This window comes from Pleurodeles waltl, chromosome 1_2, assembly GCF_031143425.1.
Source record: "Pleurodeles waltl isolate 20211129_DDA chromosome 1_2, aPleWal1.hap1.20221129, whole genome shotgun sequence".
In the NCBI taxonomy this organism is placed as follows: Eukaryota; Metazoa; Chordata; class Amphibia; order Caudata; family Salamandridae; genus Pleurodeles; species Pleurodeles waltl.
In genome coordinates this window covers 926600810-926620814 of record NC_090437.1, presented here as the reverse complement: position 1 = coordinate 926620814, position 20005 = coordinate 926600810, and the positions used below count along the sequence as shown (strand labels likewise).

Genomic DNA, 20005 nt, shown 5'->3' with positions numbered 1-20005 from the left:
ATCTGCAAAGAAGTACGTATAAATTACAGACGTAACGTGTAGTTTGCGGCGTACATCGATCTTCTGCCTGATTTCCATACTCTTCTAGGTTTCGGGCAGACGCATGTCCACAAACCGTAGGAAATGTATTGTTTGTGATTACCGATTACATTGAGCATACATCTCCAAATGCATATTTGCATTTGTGAAGCAGGCCCGGGGCCTCATTCGTGAGTAATTCTGATTCCTACAAGTGACATAAATTTATCCTTCATACCAAGAGAGCCCAGAATTGTTTTCCTTCCTCCTGTCATCCAAAGGAAATACGGTTTTCCTGAAAATGTATTCCAAAGATTTTAATAGGAATGGTGTAGCTTGACTATTTGTGACCCTCCCGACGAACGCGAATCTGTGCCACTTCACAAATCTGTGCCACTTCTCGAAGTGGAAGAGGTAGCTTGAAAATAATCTAGTTTATATACTTTGTGCCTCTCACAAATAGCATACGTGTCAGAACCTAGAACAGTGGTTCCCAACCTTTTAAATTCTGTGGTCCCCCACTTTGTCATTACTGAAACTCGGGGACCACCACTGAATCATTATTGGAATCCAGGGACCCCCTACTGAGTCATTACTAAAAGCTGGGGACCTACTCTGTTAATAATATTTAATTTTCTAAGCAGTCACAGACCCCCTATGGAGACTTTGCAGTCCCCCAGGGGTCCTCGGACCACAGGTTGGGAACCACTGACCTAGAAGATTAATCATACTCAAAACATTATGAAAATCACTGAACCGTTATGTACATATAAAAGATGCAAAAATTAAAATATATTATCAAGTAGACTACAGTGGCCTCGCCAGGCGAGGTAACAGGACAACCTGGTTCTGATTACAGCAAAGTATTTCCTAGCCTTTGACCACCCAGTGTAACGAAAACAAAAACAAACCTCTTTACCAACTCTTACATCACCAACCTCAAGGAATACAAAATGTTACTTTCGTTAACAGTGTTTGGTTTCATTTGGAAATCCATTTTGAAATATTTTGATAGATTCTCCAGTTTGATTATTTTCAGTGTTGTTTATCCTCAATCTCAGATATTTTCATGATTTCATAAATATGTGTGCCATTTCTCACTTACTACTCTCATGTACTTATCTTATATTTGCTAGTTTTTTCATGAAATGAAGCAGTCCATATTCTCCTTCTTTGTGTTACTACATTTTACTGTTTCACATAATGCAGTGGTTTGCTATTTTGCTTTTCCTCTTTCCCGCCTGCAAAAGGATGTCCACCTTCCAAAGTTTAAAAATCTAGGCCTTCCTTTATAGAAGTATTCATGAGGGCACTGTGAAGTAGGTACGGTAGTATTTTTATGTACTCTCGAATGGCTGTGTGAATTTGCACCAAAACATCTAAAATGGGAATAAGATAGGAATATTCATGGGATTTTACTATACAGTTAGTACGAAAAGAAACGACTGTGCACTCCTTGAACTTTTATTAATAAAGAGTTGAGTGTTACCGGGCCGAGGGGCCGATTCACAAAGGCATGTGAACGCACGTAAAAGAGTACTCCTGTAATACGACTTTTCATACTCATAAATGTTTTTTTATGTTGTCCTTCCCTTAAATTCAGAAGGAAATGAAAATCCGCCAATTTCTGAAGGAAACTTTAAATATAGAATAGAGTCCAGTGGCTGAATTTCCTCCTCAACATTATCTCTATGGTAGAGAATATTTAGGCTACTACTCCGTATGGATAGTTTCTTTCGGAAACTGGAAGTTTTCAGTCCCCTCCAAACATTAAATGACACCTTAATTTTTTTCTGTAGGTCCTGATGTAGCCAGTGATTGCTTGGTGGTATTTATGGTGGGTACTGACATTTAGGGCCCTTATGCAGGGGTCTCAGGTCTCCGAGTGGAAATGCAAACACTTCCTTTCGTCCATTTGATGTCCAAAAAGGTAGATAGGTCGAGCAGTCAAGGCTTACTTTTGGAGGTAGTAGTAATTTGGGAACTTTGTAATAATGGGATCCAGTAATCACACACACAATAATGTTAAATGTCCAATCAAGGCTACATTGCTTAAAAAGTAGGTTTTATTTAAACATAGTAAGTGTTGGACATTTTAAAAGATCAACAAAACAATCCACAATGTTCTTTTACTGCGTTTTAGTGACAAGGAGCTACAATTGAAAGTGACGGTGCCCGCTTAACGGAACACTAGAATCTGCTGGCTCTTTTTTTTTTGTAAACACATTTTCTTGATTTTAATCAAAGTAAGAAAATAAGAAAATACTGTTGCAGCAAAGCTTCCCCATTCATAAAACTCCAGTGGTCAGAATGTCATGTTAGATGCATAGGTGTCATTGAAGCTATAGCTAGTGCAACAAACCCTCCTTCAATGCCCCCTTCCCTCCCAGCCCACCTTTCCCTCGAGTCGGAATACTACGTTATAAAAGGATGACTATCAAGTGTTGGATTGTGAACTTGTTGGTTCGGGGCCTACTGTCAAGTCACATGCGTTGGTCCCAGGGGGGTATCTATGTCCCTTATGTCAGATGGATGGAAGGTAAGTCCAAGGGTGAGGAGACGTCAATTAGAGCCCTGATGTAAGTGCTCACGGGCAGGCTAGGACTCTGGCGAGGTCTCCTGTGAGGGCAGATCTGGATTCTTTAAACTGTCTATCAGTGCCTTCCATGCATGGAGAGTGTCCAATGTGCCTACATCGTGTTGTGCTTCCCGCAACAGCACAGCCAACTCATAGTCCGTCCATTTCTCTAGCTCTCTACACCATGTAAGTATGCGCTGTCCCCTCAGGTCCTTACAATGGCGCGTGATATCACGTTTAGCTAAGATTAGCACCAAATCCTACAACTTATTAGTAAGCTTGGTTTTAGAGGTGTGCGGGAACCAATGTAGTAGGCAATGATCCGGTGTGGTGGAAACCTCCCTTTCCACTATATTAGTAACTGTCTGTGTGACCTCCTCTCAGTATGAGCGCAGGTGGGGACAAGACCACGTCATATGCAGGAATTCGGCGCCCACCTCACTGCATCTAGGACAAGAGGAGTCAACCACTCCAAAGTGTTTGTTAATACAACCCAGGGCAAAGTATGCTCTGTGTAGAAGATAAAAGCTAATCAACTTAAATCTTGCATTTCTCGAGACATTGGATATCTGCTCTAAAACAGTCTTCCAGGCCTTTTCCATGATAGGGATCCCCACGTCCTCTTTCCATCAGGATCTCAGGGTCTTAAGCGGCTGATGAGTGTCTGTTTACAGTACTCTGTATAAGAATATGGCAGCTTTGTATGTACCAGCTGAAAGTGGCAAATATTGACAGCAGTGGTGATGCTTAGGTATGGTGTAGCCTGAAACTCCAATTTTGGCGAAGGGCCGGCGTTACTGCCCGATGGAGCAGAAAATGCCCTTGTGTGCGAAGCTCATCTAATAAGAGGAGTACTGACTCACTCAACGGCCGCTGCACATTTATCTAATTCCCACCAATGGCCCTCATGTGGCAGTGCTTTTAGCATTTTAAGTGGTAAGTCTGGTGAAAAGGGGATCAGTGTGTGTGTCTTTTGGAGGCTCTGGGCCCAGCACTTCTGGATAACATTAAGCTCCCTTGTTCTTTTCGGGGAGGGGGGACCTACGCTCAGTAGTGTCCTAATGAGTTCCACTAAGTGTGGGGCAAAGGGACTCATCTCTTTTCCAGGAGTTTTCCTGCCAGCCAGCCATTGTGTGTACCACTGGAGTTGGGCTGCCAATTAGTATGTCTCAAAGTCAGGGACTGCCAAGCCTCTCTGTGTGGGTGGGTGCTGCAAAATGGACAGGGCTCCACGTCTGCAGCTTTAACCCCAGATGAAAGCTACAATATGGGTGTTCAGATCTTGAAAGAACAACCTATGGATCCATATAGGGAGTGTCTCAAAAAGTACATAAAACGGGGAAGTACTACTATCTTCAGCAGTGCTACTCTGCCTGCTACAGACAGTGGTAGTATCTTCCAAAAGTCAATATATGACTTCAGGTTTCTCACTGCAAGGAACAGATTCTCATCAAATATGTCAGTCTGATCATGAAATATTTTAACCCGCAAATATAATAGGCAGATAGGTTCCCAGTGGAGGTTTCCCAGCTCCTCAGGAATACCGACATCTATCTTAGTGGGGAATAATCTGCTTTTTGCCAATTTACCTTTAACCCTCATAAAGATCTGAAGACCTCCAGCCAAGTCCTGGCCTCAAAAAGGTCTCCCCTCATGTTGTTCAGAAAAAGGAAAAAGGTCATCTACATATAGGGCTATTCGCTGAGGTGTGGCGCCCATCTGTATACCCCTATAGTGGGTTCCTGCCCTAGCCAGATTCACAAGGGGTTCCATATCTATTGCAAAGAGCAGGGGTGAGAGGGGGCACCCCTGTTGTGTGCCATGCTCTATGGCATGGCTGTCACAGATGATCTGTCTTGTGCGGACCCTGGCAGTAGGGCTGGTATATAACAGTCGCGTCCAGGCCACAAAGTCCCTATCCAGATGCATACGTAACAAAACCCCATTTAGGTAGTTCCACTGTAGGTTAACAAAACACTTCCCAACGTCCACAGCAATGATGGCTGCCCTTTCTTTGTCATGCGTGGTGGCCTCTTGCAGCATCAGTAGCCATCTCACATTCAATGTGGTGTTTTGTCCGTTCCGCATGTGCCCTCTCCATATAGGCCCTGTAATCAAAGGATCGTAGTTGCTCAGTATGCAGTGCTACTTTTTCTTTGGCTTCCAGCAATGGCTGGTGTAATTTTGGATGCAAAGCTCATTTCAGTTCTACCTCCCTGAGTGTCTTTTTTGCCTCAGTGATCTCCCTCCTGAAGCAATGTGCTTCGGACACCCACACATTTGTCTTGGTAATAACCTCAGAGTGCAGACTTAAACACGTCCCACTCCATGGATGAGGCTCTTCCAGTATTATCGGCCCCTACTTTCTCCCTAATCATCTCCTCAAACAATTGATGTTCAAGTGATTTAGGTTTCTGCCTCCAAGTGGGAATTTTGGGGGATGGCCTGTGACACCGCACGTTCAGTACAACCAGGATGTAGTCTGAGATGGTGTGGGAGAGGTATTCTATGTCGTGTATTTGACCATGGACATCAGAGGAGCACAGTAAAGTGTCAAGCCAAATATGTGTAAGTCATGGATGATTGAAAATAAGGAGTAATCTCGGGATTGGGGATTTCTGTACCTCCAGGAGTCCACAAGGCCCCATCCCACCTGCCAGTCTGTGAATGCACGGGCCAAACGAAAGGTCGGGGAGTCACACAGTGGGGGATGAAGCAATCCATTGTGGGGTCTTCTATGCAGTTAAAATCTCCACCAATAATGTAGACTGAGTCAAGAAGGGGCCAACAGGTGGAATATCCTGCCAAGAAGGCACTCTGGTCTATTTTGGGCCCATATACATTTATGATGTTAATCTCCATCCCATTGAGCCTACCAGCCACTGCCATGTATGTGCTCTCCAGATCTACTACAGACTTGGTATGTTGCAAGGGAACTCCTACTCTGATCCAAACGAGTACCCCTCTAGCAAATGCTGAAAATTTACTATAGAAGATCTGTCCCCTCCATCTTTTCTGGAGTGCCACTCCCTCCTTGACTCTTAAATGTGCCTCCTGAAGTAGGGTGATGTGGTGGACTACCCATCTGTTTAAATAGGAGAATACCTTGTAACATTTTGACGTGGTATGCATACCCCTGATGTTCCAGGAGATCAGCTTGTAAGATGTAAGGTTTGCCATGTTAGCGTAATGGGTAACCCTATCAGTCCACCCCGGTCCACCACAAACTGAGCCCCCACAGGTGCATCATTAATCATTGGCAGCAACAGGCTTTGCATTAATTCCTGATTTGGTGGGTCCCTTAAAACAACAACAATACCGTTCAAGCTGATCAAATCCCAACTCCCATTCCCAAGGACAAGAAGCAAAGTCCCTCTCATCCATTCGTTCAAAACTAAACACCCAAGGGGTTACTCAGGATAGTCTCAGGTGAGGCTCAGCAGCGAAGGCTCTCATCCAACAACCGAACACATTGTGATTACATTCACTTCAGAGAGCATCAGAATGTCTCATTAGCAATATAATAGAAGCCACAAATTTCCCTCCATCCCAGCTGACATAATGTAAATGGAAAACCCCTATTGTTCTAAATTAATTTGTCCACCATTTAGGATATCATCAGGTACAATAATGCTCGATTCATCAGAAACGCAAGTCCCTGAGCTCTCCCTATCTGCTTCTTGGGTGGAGATAACGGCCCAGATCCAGAGTCACTCAGAGAGGCCACTGCCTCCACTACCTTTCACTGCTCCTGTTGCACCTCTGTTCTTGTTGGAGCTATTGGTTTTCTTGAGGGCCTTCATCTGCGGGAGAGTGTCCGGTGCACTGTTGGACACGCATGTGGTTCTCCGATGGTTCCAGTCTGGGGCTGGTGGAGCCTCGAGGATTTTCAGTTTTGTTTCCATTGTGGTGAGTTGCGCATTTTGGTGGTCAACATGGGGGGTTATTTTGGCGAGTTCCCCACATTTGCTGTAACAGGTTCAGCAAGGTATCATTGATCATCCCTCAGTAGCCCAAGTCTGTGCTAAGGCTGTCTATCTTAGTTTCAACTGCCTCGCAGGAGGCTGTGATGGCCTGCAAGCTGTGCTGTAAGGTAGGACCCATAGTAGGATCCATGAACCCATTCCAGTCACCACCTCTGCACAAGGGCCCCCCCACGTCTGGTGACACCATTGCAAGTGCTCTTATCAATGGGAGTCTGGAAGGCAAAAGTGCGAGCACATGGAAAGTAGGAGAAGTGCCTCATATCCCAGGGGTGAGGGTCTGAAATGGTGCCAGGCAGAGCCGGTGGTCAGCACATGTGCGATTGAGTACAATCAAGGGCAAGCAGTGGTTGCCTCCAGTGCAGTTGCAGCCGGAAAGATTGACTTTGGCCCTCATTATGACTTTGGCCGTCTAAACAGTTGACATCTGAAGTCACGCCCGCCAGGAGACCGCCAGTGATGGCGGTCTAGAGACTGCCATATTATGACTCCTGGCAGCTCTCCACCATAAAGTGGACGGAGAGCCGCCAGCAGCTATACTGGCAGTCGGCGGTCTAGTGGCGGTTGCTCCGCTGGCACCGCCACGTCATCACAACACCACCCGCTGTATTACAACTTTGTAATCGGCGTTGGGGTGTTGTTGTGATGGGGCGGTGCCCAATGAGCAGGCCTCATGGACCCCATTCCCTCCCGGACGACCACCAGGTAAGGTGATCGACAGACAGGGGAGGGGGTGTTCAGTGTTGTGTGCGTGGGTGTGTGTGAATAGAGGGGAGTGGAGGGGTGTTGTGTGTGTTTGTGCAAGTGTCTGTGTGCTTGTGTGAATGTGTGTATGCGGGGATGGGGGGAGTGTGGTGGCCATCTGTGCATGTGTGTGTGAATGAGTGAGAATTGATGTGTGCGTGTATGTATGTGTGGATGTGTGCGTGGATTGGGGGTCAGTACGGGGATCAGGGGGGTCAGTACGGGGATCAGGGCAGGGTGGTTAGTATGGGTATTGGGGGAAGGGGTCAGTACAGTGATTGGGGGAGGGGGGGATGTTGCTTCTTGGGTGGTGGGGGGCTGCTTATGGAGTCGGGGTGGGTGTTGGGCTCTTACAGGGAGTGGGGGATTGGGGAGTCCTGTAGTGGTGACAGGAATTAGTATTCCTGTCACCAGTATCCTTACCGCCACCACGGAATCCCTGGCGGTAAGGATACTCATTATACCACAGGCAGTGTTAAGTGGACTGCCGGGCCGCAGGTGGTCAACCTTCGGCCAGGCTGTCCCACCCCCCTGTCGATGCAGCCAGTTCACTGCAATGGTCATAATTTGGCGGCCCTGCACTGCCATGCTGTTGGCAGTTTGGCCGCCACTGCCGGCGCGGCAGGGCAGGACTGACAGGGTCATAATGACCCCCTATGTCCCTAATCCAGGAGGCTAGGCAAAAGGCTCTGCACAATTGTTAGGGGCTGTGTAGTTTATAGATTGTGTAAATGGGCCTCTCTGGTAGGCCAGTAGGAGTGTAAGTCCTGTGCCAGTAATGGTGGGTATGGGCAATGCGATGACCAGCATGAGGGTCGAAGCCCCTCCACTTCTATCCCAACTTAGTTAGGGCTCTAGGGAACCGTTGATCCAGGCAAATAAAGCTTAGGCTATTAAGCTCCAGGGCAGGGAGATTCTTCGAGTGCACTTCATGTATGCAGGGCCTAGTCCCTGCAGTCTCCCATGGCAGCTGAAATTTCGAGTGCACTTCATGTATGCAGGGCCTAGTCCCTGCAGTCTCCCATGGCAGCTGAAATCACTCAGGCCCAGCCGGTCCATAGTTCATCCTCAGAGACAGAGAGGGTCATGCCTCACTAACACACCAAGGAACACACTGTTCAGCTGCAAGTGGGGTGAGACGAGTATCCCCTAGGAGTTTACCACTGCTTTAGTGATTGTGGCGGGCTCCCTACCACCAGTCGTGGCCCATGGGCCCACCACTTCAGGGCTCGGTGCTGAGGAATAGGCGGATGAGGGGAGGGGGAGTGCCCTCAATAGTCGCACTTACCGGGTCACGTCAATGCCCTCAGGGAGCAAACCTCGATTGGCAGTGCGCACCATCAACTTTGGCAGCTGGGTCAACGCTGGCAGCACGCACTTTAGGAAGTGAGAACGGTCCCCGCTGGTCATGTTATGGTGCAGAGCCCGCCACCGCCTCTCTTTGAGGCTGGGCAAGAGCACTGTGCACAGCATGGTTTCACCAGTTCTGTGGGGTGGTGGGACAGTGGAAGCACCCTCTTCCCCGCAGCCTCACAGTTGTAGGGAGACAGGGGCGGCTGCACCGGCGTCCTCTGTAGCCACCCTTGCTGCTGGGACCGCCACTCAAAGCGAGACAATGAGCATGCCATCCAGCCATCACCAGGGAAGGCAGCACTTTGCTAGTGACCCCCAGGGGCTGCCAGCTACAGGAGCGGTGGCAGCAGGCTCTCTATTGCCAATCGCACCCATAGACCCGCTGCTGTAGGGATCAGTGCTGATGAAGCGGTGGATGGGGGAAGGGAGAGCACCCACACCAGACGTACTCACTGGGTTGCACCATTGTCCTTAGAGGGCAATCCCCCATTGACATGTAGGCCCTGTCGCCACCAGTGCCAGGATTAGCATTGTTGGTGTGCTCTGTATGGAGTGCCCAGCAGTCTACACTGGTCTCTGATGCGGCATCCTCCCTCGCTTCTCCGTGAGGCTGGGTGATGGCTTAGGTCACCGCGTGGTCCGTTTAGTATTGGGCCAGGTGGCGGGCAGGAGAGGCAACCTCATCCTCCCAGTCCCGGCGAACCGGAGGCCATCAGATACGACGCAACGGTGTCTCCAGTAGCCTTACACGCCACCAGGTCCGCCACTAAGTGTAGGCCACAGCACCAGGTTGGATCCACAGCCTCAGCAGCCTCGAAACATGTTTGGGCTCGGACTGCACTTTGGAGCCTGCTTCTCACCCCCGCAATTATCTCTGCATTGTGCGGACATAGCAGACAGTGGCTTAAGGGCTCTCCTCAATTGCAGGATGGACTCACATGCCAGAGTTCCCGATTTTGCTGTCTACTCCATTTGATGTTGGCCACACCCCTATACCTGCTGACTCTTGACATTAGGATTGTAGCATCAGACACAGTTCAAGTTGAGACGAATGGGTCAACACTTGCAGTATTTCCCTCGAGGTATCGAACTTTAGTGGCTCGTATTATATTAGTAGTTACTCAAGGTCAAAATGTTCACATGGTGGGAACAACCATGGACTCTGGGCAATAGCAACAGAAAGACAGATGGAATTAGAGATTATAGGGGAGTTGTGGATTTAAACCTCACTGTATCTGGAGCTATAAGGCACAAGAGATGGTCTGATGCTCTTGGAAAGGCTACCAGCCTCTGCCAATGGGATATTATTGTAAGTTCTTGGATGAAAAGAGAAAAAGAAGATGTCTCCTTCTGAGACTGAAAATGTGGTAATATGGATTCGATACATTTTAGGAATTATATCACACGGGCCACATAAGTGCAATTTAGATTTCACACACTCACAGTTCAGGAATGAAAGGCCTTGGCATTCTTACAGTAGGAAATTACATGTTTTAAATAGAAAAAACCTCAAACCTTCAGAGATGTGTATGTACAAAACCTTGAAATAACATGATTCCCAGAGAATCCATACATGCTTTAGTTATATATTCTGAGAAAGGTGTCTTTCATAAAGCAAAGGAAACCTTTCTTGGTGTAATATGATCAGACAATTGAAGAACATTACTCTTATTTAACGACAGAAATAAAAATGACATGTGGTGGGCACACATTTGAGATTCAAACTGTGGCTAAAAAAGATGACAAACTGAACTAGAAGAACATAGCCGTTGACAAGGATAATATCTGACCTGCATATTGTCTCTTCTCCTCTTCCAGATCAATGACACTGTTTTCCTTGCTTATTTCGACCAGTTGCAGCTCCTTTTCTAGCAAGAGGCTTTGGATTTTTAGGTGCTGCTGCTTGATCTGATGTTCCAGGAGTCTCACTTGAGCTTTCAGTCTCAATTGTTCTTGCAGACAGTTCTCGAGAGCCTATATGGATGACAGTATCAATCAGACTAAAATTAGTGATGTGCGAGGTTCCTCCACCCCTCCCAAAAAAGATCTACAATAATAAACAAAGCTTTAGCTTTCAGAGTTGGAGTTGCATTCGTAGACAAAGAATGTGAGTAGAAAAAATCATTGTATGTTGAACATGCAGTGTAGGTGGGCCAGAAGCCAGTGTTTTAGGAACTGTAAAGAGCATCTTACTTTGAGAATGATAGGCAACTTTTAGTCGAGTGGATATGCACTTTGTAAGAATCAGAAGGACAGTGTGAGGCTTTAGTGTTCAGGGCGAGTAAGAAGCTGGAGGTAGTCAATGTGATCTCAGCATATAAATGTGTCAGTGTCAGTATAATAATGGGGTCTGGTTCTAAACTCATTTCATGTTGTTGGAGATGACATGAAATACAGGTTTTTTGTATGAAAACTTGTAGTGGATCCTGCTTAGTCTTAATGGGTCTCAGGACGTTTGCTCAGCCTTCTGGCTTGCAGGCCTGTGCCCCGTTACGTAGTGACTTTTAACCTACTTATCATGCTCTGTCTTAGCCTATTTATTTTATTTTATTTTTTTAAACAGCTGCCATGTTATAGTTAGAGAGATGTTTTGGTTTCATGTTATCAGTGCCACTCTGTGAAGGCGTCACTATCAGCGCCAGTCAAGTAATGTACGTAGGCATTCACACCATGTCCCCTTCCCACTTATGTGTGAAGGGAACCGAATGTACTTTTGGAGGGAATTGTTTATATAATTGCTGCCACAAGCCAGCTCCCTTGTCTGTTGTTTGGGACCATACTTGCTTCAGGGGATCTACAGGATCTCTATAAATACATCTCATGCAGACAAGGTTATGAGAGGGATTCCTACCAGATACTATCAACGCCATCCATTCTGCACAGAGCTTTGCTGCAGATTCAGCCTTCGTGTCCCCACGAAGTCTGACCTAAACCTCATTCCAAGGTAACAAGGGTTGGGGGCGCTTCTCATGGGCCTGGTACTGGCAGATTAGGTTTAGCACACCTCGCTCTCGTTAGGTTAGAGATTAGGTTCTCCATGCTAGGGTTTTAGGGATATTTTACATCTTGTGTTCATCACAATATTGTGGGGGTCTTTGTATTTACAACTCTCATTTTTCATTATCCTAATCATTGCAGCTCATGCATTTTACAGTAGACTGCAGTTTTTTTTAATAAACCTGTTAAAAACTTTCCTGCATCTCATTTATTGCCTGTGTGTGACTGAGACTTGTTACAAATGTAAGAAAAGAGTAATCTCCGTTCCACCACGACTCCCCTGAGATGTCACATTCTAGAGTCCATGCGTAAAGGCTGCCAGAAATCACCTTTTACTGTTTGGATATATGGTGAGGTACTTCTTGTGAGCCGGGAGTGTCGGGCCAACAGTTGCGACTTGTTGTAGGATTGACCTAGTCACCTACAAACAAAAGTGCTGTTATCCCTAAACCAGCTGTCTTGCCTAGGAGCGAGAGTCCAACTACGACAAAGGAGCTGCAGCACGTGGCGCTTGGGCTGATTTTTCTTTTTGTTCTTTTATACGCACATTTTTGCTGCTACTTTTTAGATGGTTTTATGCTTGTATGTTTTTTTAAAATCTTTTCTTTTGAGTCAATAATTTGTTTTAAGTTGCAATATGAACCAATACATATGCTAGTGTGTGTTACAGTACTGAACTATTTTCTTTTTAGACCTAGTGATATTGGAATGACTGCTACTATTTAACTTGTGCCAGGAATCGGACTGAAGGGATGTTTTATGGGTTTTACTTGCTTTTTGCTATCTGTAGGTGTACTCAGATACCACAGGGATTTGACTGAGAGAGGGTGGTTCTGGGAGGTGGGCTAGTTGGGATATAGTGCCTGCCATTTTGTGGGCAGCTGCGCTCTAGTACTCGGTGAATCCCTCTGCCCTGCAGTAGTCTTGCCAGGTATAAAAACATAGCCGCAGTGCGAACGCGCCTTAAGGTATGAGAAGGGGCTGAAATGTGTGGTGCTTGGGCTGATTTTTCTTTTTGTTGTTTATTACGCACATTTTTGCTGCTACTTTTGAACAGTTTTATGTTTGCATGTTTTGTTTAAAAAAACATTTTTTGGGTGTCAGTAATTTGTTTTAAATTGTGATAGTAACCAATATGTGGGTTAGTGTCTGTAACAGTATTGAGCTGTGTTCTTTTTAGACATAGTGATACTGGACTTACTGCTACTATTTACCTTGCGCCCGGAATTGAACTAAAGGGGCTTTTTATGTACTTTCCTTGCTTTTTGCTATCTGTACGTGTGCTAAGATAGGACAGGGATTTGACTGGGAGAGGGTGGCCCCGGGAGGCGGGCCAGTTGGGACATAATGCGCCACCATTTTGTGGCCGGCCGCACTCTAGTACTTCATGAATCATTCTGTCCTGCAGGAGTTTTTCCAGGTATAAAAACATGACCACTGCGCGGATGAGCCACTGGTGTGCCAAAGGCACGTCTAAGGCAGGCCCGTACGTGTCCCATATGCGGCCAGCATCAGCTACTATGGAGGCTTTGGAATCAAGGGAGCAGACACAAGATCCTGTTCTGCCACTGATTTAAAAGGTATGAGGGGAGGGAAAGTCAGTATGGGATGTAGCCTCTTTATCGCAGATGGTGTAGGCCCTAGTTCCTGTTATAAATGTAAGGCAGGTTTCATCCCCTATTTCTGCTGGTTAAGGGAACCTGGGCTCGAATGAGCATCTGAGGGAGCTGGAAGCGATTTTAATGAATGTTCGCTCCTTGCAGAAACTTGCTCTTGATATTTTTGATTTGTTACAGGATGACAGTATTGATTTGCTATTTTTAAAAGAAACTTGGCTGAATGAGGCCTCCTATTCAGACTTGCATATTGCCCTACCAGAGGCTTATACATGTGTTCACTTAGACAGGGTTGAAAAAAGGGTCAGAGGGGTAGCCATTATCTATAAGAAGTTTTTTAGGTGTAATAGCTTTAAAATGGATGTGCAGCAGGTAGCAGAGAGGCTTTGAACTTCAATTTATCGATCAGTTGGCAACAGTGCTTCTCAGGGTGCTTATTTACCACCCGCCAGGGCACCCAGGAGACTTTTTAGCCTCCCTGGACCAAACACTGGTGCCTAAATGTGTGTCCTATGCCAATTTTACTATGCTTGGTGATTTTAATATGGACTTGGAAAACCTGAGGACCCTTTGGTGATTTGCTTGATGGAAACTTTGGCCTCATTTTACCTGGCCCGAGTCACCATGGGTCCTACATACTGAGCCGGACATGCCATAGATGGGATTCTTTCGAATTTCCCTTTAAACTGGGAGACCCCTGTTTCCTGTGCCAAGGTCAGATCAGTATGTCCTGCCTTTTTCATGGCATTTCATTCAAGTTAAGGATCCTCGTCCTCCTGTCCCTGTGTGCGAGCAGATGGTATGGGGCAGGGTAGCCCTGGAGGACTTTAAGAATGCGCTGATGGAACTCAAACCAGAACTGTCAGGCTCTGCTATGGAGAAGGACATCGCTATTACAAGGTGGCTTGGGAAAGCAGCTTATTTGGTAGCCCCTATAAGAAGAAATGAGAAGACCCCTATGACTTGCTCTGCTCACTGGTTTTCTGTGGATTTAGCCCAGAAAAGAGCAGCATGGAAGAAATTGGAGAGAGCTTGGCTGAGGCATTATTTTGAGCAAGATAAGGCCAATTATAAAAGAGCCCTACATAACTATCACAAAAATATCAAGAGAGCCTGTGACATTTTCTATGTGCAATGCATTGAAGAAGCATATAATGACGTTAAAGAGATTTTTTAAATCGTCACTATGTTCACTGACCTTAAAATCCCCCCCCCCCGTTAGAGCAGTGGCAGGCACTCTGTGCCCACCTTTGTGATTTTTTTGAGGATAAGACTCTCAAAATCCAAGCTAATATCTTTGGGACAAAACACTTCTCCGGAACATCTGATTTGGTAATGGCAGATGTCATTCTTTGTGGTCCTAAATATGGTTCCTCCTGTTGAGGTAGGGGTATCCGCCTTCTCAAGATGTAAATCAGGATCCCTGTCAGACCTCATTCCCCACCACATGCTGAAGTCAATACTAAATATTATTGGCCTGGTCTACCATGACCTGTTTAGTTCTTTTCTTCATGATAGGATACTTCAGAAGGAATGGAAGCAAGCTAATGTAATCCTCCTTCTCAAAAAGGCTAGTGCGGATCCAGAATCCCTGGCCAACTTTAGACCTGTTTCCTTACTTCCAGCGCCAGCAAGGGTCCTAGAAAGACTGGTGAACCTCCCATTTACTGCTTTGCTGGATGAGCACAACTTGCTTCACCCCTCTCAGTTGGGGTTCAGAGCCCGACATAGCACTGAGACGGCCCTACTTGAGGTTTTGGAGTCCATTAGATTTAGTCTGAACTCAGGCCTCAATGTTGCCTTGGTACTACTAGAGCTGTTGGCAGCATTTGACCCGGTCAATCATAACATATTGCTGTACAAGCTAGAGCACCTGGGTGTGATGGGCCCGGCACTGTGGTGGCTGAGTACTTTTCTGACGCAACAGGAACAGGTAGTTTGGATGAAGCCTATGGCTCACACGCAAGGGGACTGAGGTGGGGATCATCGCAAGGCTGCTCTCTCAGTCCTACCCTCTTTAATATCTATATGGCGCCTTTGGCATCTTTAGTGGAATCTTTCAATATCAGAGTCATCTCGCATCTCTGTTGTCAGCTGTAGTTCAATCTTGCTACTGGATATTTCGTATGTTTAGAACATTTCTCCAGTATCTTTCACATTCTGCCCAGGTGACAGTGGTTAAGTCATTGACGCTCTCTAGGTTGGACTATGCAGAACATAGCTGTCCGCCTTTTGTTCAAATTCTTAAGTGCACCACGGTGTCCCAATTGCGAGAGAGACTTCATTGGCTGCCAGTGCTGCAACGCATAATCTTCAAAGCTTTGACAGTGGTACACCAAGCTTTCTACAACAATGGGCCAAGCTACCTTAATGAGAGAGTGATGGAATACCTTCCAGTGCGACCACTTCGGTCCAGTAATGCCAGAATTTATTTGGTCCCTTGCTTTTAAAGGCAGCACCGTGGAGGTTCTTGCTTATTACAACCCTTGAGGTCGAATGACCAACAGGGTCGCGGTGGTGGTCGGACCGCCACATTATGACCGCAGTGGTAGTGCTGCGGTCCGACCGCCAGCACTGCCACTTTTCATCGGCACAATGGTGTGGCTGTGCTGACGGTTCAAATCCACCAGGACAGCACTGCAAGCAGCGCTGTCCTGGGGATTATGACTCCCTTCTCCACCAGCGGTTTTGTGGCAGTAGCAACGCCATGAAACAGCTAGTGGAGATAGGGTGCAGGTTGCAAATACCATCTTGCTAGCTAGCAGTTATGTCAAAAGATCCTAGTGACACAATAACATATTTAAGCAATTCTATTCAAGGGGGAGACACTTTCAAGATATTATTATCCCTGGTCAATAACTACCTAGGAATGTCCTCGCTCCTGCATAATGTTGATTCTGTAAACCAGATCATTACAATTTGCAGGTAAATTCACCAAATTGTTTGTTATATTGGTGCCATTTAGATGGAAGGTTACATAAAGTTCACCTGTTGGATTTATTATGGTGACAAGGCTCTATAATTCTATGTATAGTAGTACTTTTAAAGGCTTTCAGCCAATGGTCTACTATTATGTCATTCACATTTTCCTTCCGCACACTACAGCATACAGCATGGGGTAATGGTCAGCCCACATCCAACACTTGATAATTCACTGTGAGTGACAGCATTCTGCTCTTTCATAAGCACCAAATCCACACACAGAGTAATTTCCTTCAATGCCAGGGGCTACTATACTACTATCACAATGTGTGCTTTTGAGACCAAAGAGGAGTTTTTGGTTTAAGTCAAAGTTTTTTGTGTTTGATGGATGAGGCTCCATGCGCCTCCCAAACAAGTATAGACAAGGCCAAAAGACTGGCTGCCAACTTCAGCCATATTGGTTTTGCTAACGCTTGGTGTCCTATTGGAATGCAGTGTAGTGATGCCTGGTTTAGGGGGGTCACAAAAAGGAGCATATATATATATATATATATATATATATATATATATATATATATATATATATATATATATATATCAATATAAATAATTTATTGGGGGCACCATATTAATTGTAGGCATTGTGATGAGTGGAAAGGTGATTTTACCATGCAAGAAATGCTTGTCCTACACTTTGATCTGCAGAAAACGATTCACTATCAGGTCTTTTTCAAGGCAATTAAAGTGTGGCTTCTAGAAGCTACAATGAGAACACATTTTCTTTACACTCACAATAAATTCACAAATAACTTTCCGATCTACCTGAAAAAGTCTGCTGTGCTAAGTAAACAATTCTTCCACTCGCAGCAGCCTGTAATTCAATCCCCCAGTGTTTTACTGAAGTTTCACCACAGAGTTCTAATTAGCAACTAGAACACTAACATTTGATATTTACGTCAAAGGGTAGCCACACCTGAATGCTATGTTGCTCTAATAGTATCTGAAGAATTGAAAGTATTTGCTTTGGAAGTGGCCACAGTAAATGAACAAAATGTGGGGTTTACTTTCATCATAGAAAATATGATTAATGCTCCAAAAAGCTAAACTGAAGACATATTATCTATAAATTATCAAGTATATTTCTCAACCACATTAGAACAAAAGTCTGGCATACAGTTTTAATCATGTACTTCAACAGAAGCAGCAGTAGGTCAGTTGATCCTCCTAGACTCGGAGGTAGCTTCTCCATGGGGAGTTCCTAATGAACAACAAGTGTGCTAATATTCTCTATTCAAAATATGACAAAAGTGAGGTATTCCTAAATACTCTGTTACTGAAAGAGAAGCTGTTGCATTTAAAGGCTTTCCTATGGAGCAACCAAACTATGGGGAACATTATGAATTTGGCAGTCGGAAACATTGGACTGCCAAACTGCTGACGAGGAGACCGCCACGATGCTGGCGGTCTCCCCACGGGCCCCATTACAACATTCCCACTGGACTCATGAGAGGGAAGGTGCAGTAGCATTGTTTCCAGCTCGAATTGAGCCGGCGGCAACACATTTAAAGGGTGCTGGGCAGGGGGCATGGGCATTGCAGGGACCCACATGTTGCCCGACACTTGTTCTTTGCCAGCCTTTTCATGGGGTTCTGACTGCATGTCGGAGAACAAGGTTGTAATCAGCAGGGCGGATCCTGACGGAGATGGGGGTCAGACCACCAGGGTCGTAATGTGGCAGTAGGACCGCCACAGCAGCGGCGGTCCGACCGTTGAGACCACAAGACTCATATTCAGGCCATAAGGGAGCATTGAGAGGTCAACACAGATATCAAACCAGCTGTTTTAAAAGCAGCATGAGGTGAAGTAGGTGTTGTTATAATGAATGGCACCGTATATTTAAAGGGCTAAAATTGTTAATGAGACGGATCATTTCCCTCTCCACATCTGTTTCCTCATACAGTGCATCGCTGCTGTTGCCTAACACTGCCTTTATCTGAGATTTGTAGGAATCAACTTGCAGAAAGAGCTCATATTTAAAATTAATTGATTTGAGCTCCTATGTGTAGAGAGATTTCTGAGTTGATGTTTGGACATTTCACTTTTTAACATTTTGCCCACTTCCTTTCATCAGGCACTGCATCTTCCTGCATGAGTGTGCACTGTCTTCAAAATAATTGTTATTGTGAGATAACTGTATGGATATGATAAACAACATTTAAAAATATATATGTTTTATGAAAATATCTCTCTGCGTTCCTTGTTAATGGCAACATTCCAACGTAATTAGTTATAATACATTTTAAAATAAGTAACACGGTAGGTCAGAAAGACGAATGTGTGCAAAACAAGGAGTGACCCACTGCGAATCACAAACTACACTTCTAAAGTTACTACTCCAAACAAGAACCGAAAACAGTGATAAATGTACTCCAGCTCAGACCTGGAGTAATTCCACCACGGCATTTGCCAACCACAGGTGCTGCAACACTCTTCCATAGAAATTAGTGGAGGCAGGGACTTAAAATAGAACACAACAAGTAATAATGGTAAACTAAATCACTATATTTCGGCCTAAAAAAAAAACAGGCATTTAATTTAATATTTACCAAACTATATATAAGTGAAAATTAAATATTATTGTATCATAAAAAAATGTAATCTTTTTTATTTAAAAATGAATATAATTCTAATTCTGTAAAAAAAATACTTACATTAATTTGAATGACTTTTATACATAATGTTTTAAAATCCATAAATATCAATTTTACTTTAAGTATTTTTAATAAAAAACTCAAGAAATAACTGAATATATTTAAACTAAATAAATATCTAATTTAAAATTAAGTTAATAGTGCTGTAGCATTTATATAATTTTACTCTGTATTAAAAAAAAATGCAACATTATTATACATTAATATTTAACATAAAAATATGTTTTATACGTTTACTATTTTTTTTACAGTTTAAAATACCTTTTTACATTTTCTCTATTCTTAACCACAGGGAGAGCTCCAACATGGTGCAGTAGAACTCGGCCTATGTGTGAAAGATATATATACACTTAACTTTATTCAAAAAGTGTGCTTTTACACATTTGGTGTAAATCTGCTTAATAGTTTTTGAGATATTGGGGGCACATTTATCAATATTTCATGCAGCAAGTCTGTGTGAAAAGGAATGGGCAGGAACACAATAATGCACTGCTCTGGTGTCCTTTTGGCTGCCTAGCACTAATGCGGTCACCTTTGCAAAGGTATCTGCATTGCAGACAGGATTGTTCTTGTGCAGGAAAGAAGCAGAATGCACACACATAGAAAAAGGAAAAATCGAGGAGAAATAAGGATATTTCTCCTTGCTACGCCTCACTTGGGGAGGCGTAGCATTTTGACGCATTACCAGGTCTACCTGTAATGGTAAATCCGGTAATGCGTCAAAATCCATGGGTGGATACGTGGGAACAGCCACGCTCCACCCATGGAATGCTCCCTGAGGCAGAGTAACGCAACACAGCGATTAGTGCTGCGTCATATTACTCTAGATTTATCAAGCCAAGCAGAGACACGCAAGGTGGCCTTGCATGGCTTGATAAATCTAATTTAGTAGTGGCATTGCTGTAGCGTACCTTTGCATGGCACAAGGGCAACACAGCTACTTGATAAATATGCCCCTTAGTGTTTGAAAAGGGTGGCCAGTGGACTTCAAAAGGTTAATTTTAGAACCATCTTGACAGTTGAAAAGTTGTTTTCTGATTTGCTTATTACTGTATCACCATTTGACAAATTGACCCAAAATTT

At 44.7% G+C, this 20005-nt stretch overlaps 1 protein-coding gene across 1 annotated transcript in view; it reads right to left on the bottom strand.

Moving 5' to 3' along the window:
* Window positions 1-20005, bottom strand: part of FGL1 (fibrinogen like 1) — a 251440-nt gene that overhangs the window by 186200 nt on the left and 45235 nt on the right. Inside the window, exon 3 of the mRNA XM_069200364.1 lies at window positions 10467-10650. Coding sequence (XP_069056465.1) covers window positions 10467-10650 — 184 coding nt within the window. The remainder of the gene's footprint in view (window positions 1-10466; window positions 10651-20005) is intronic.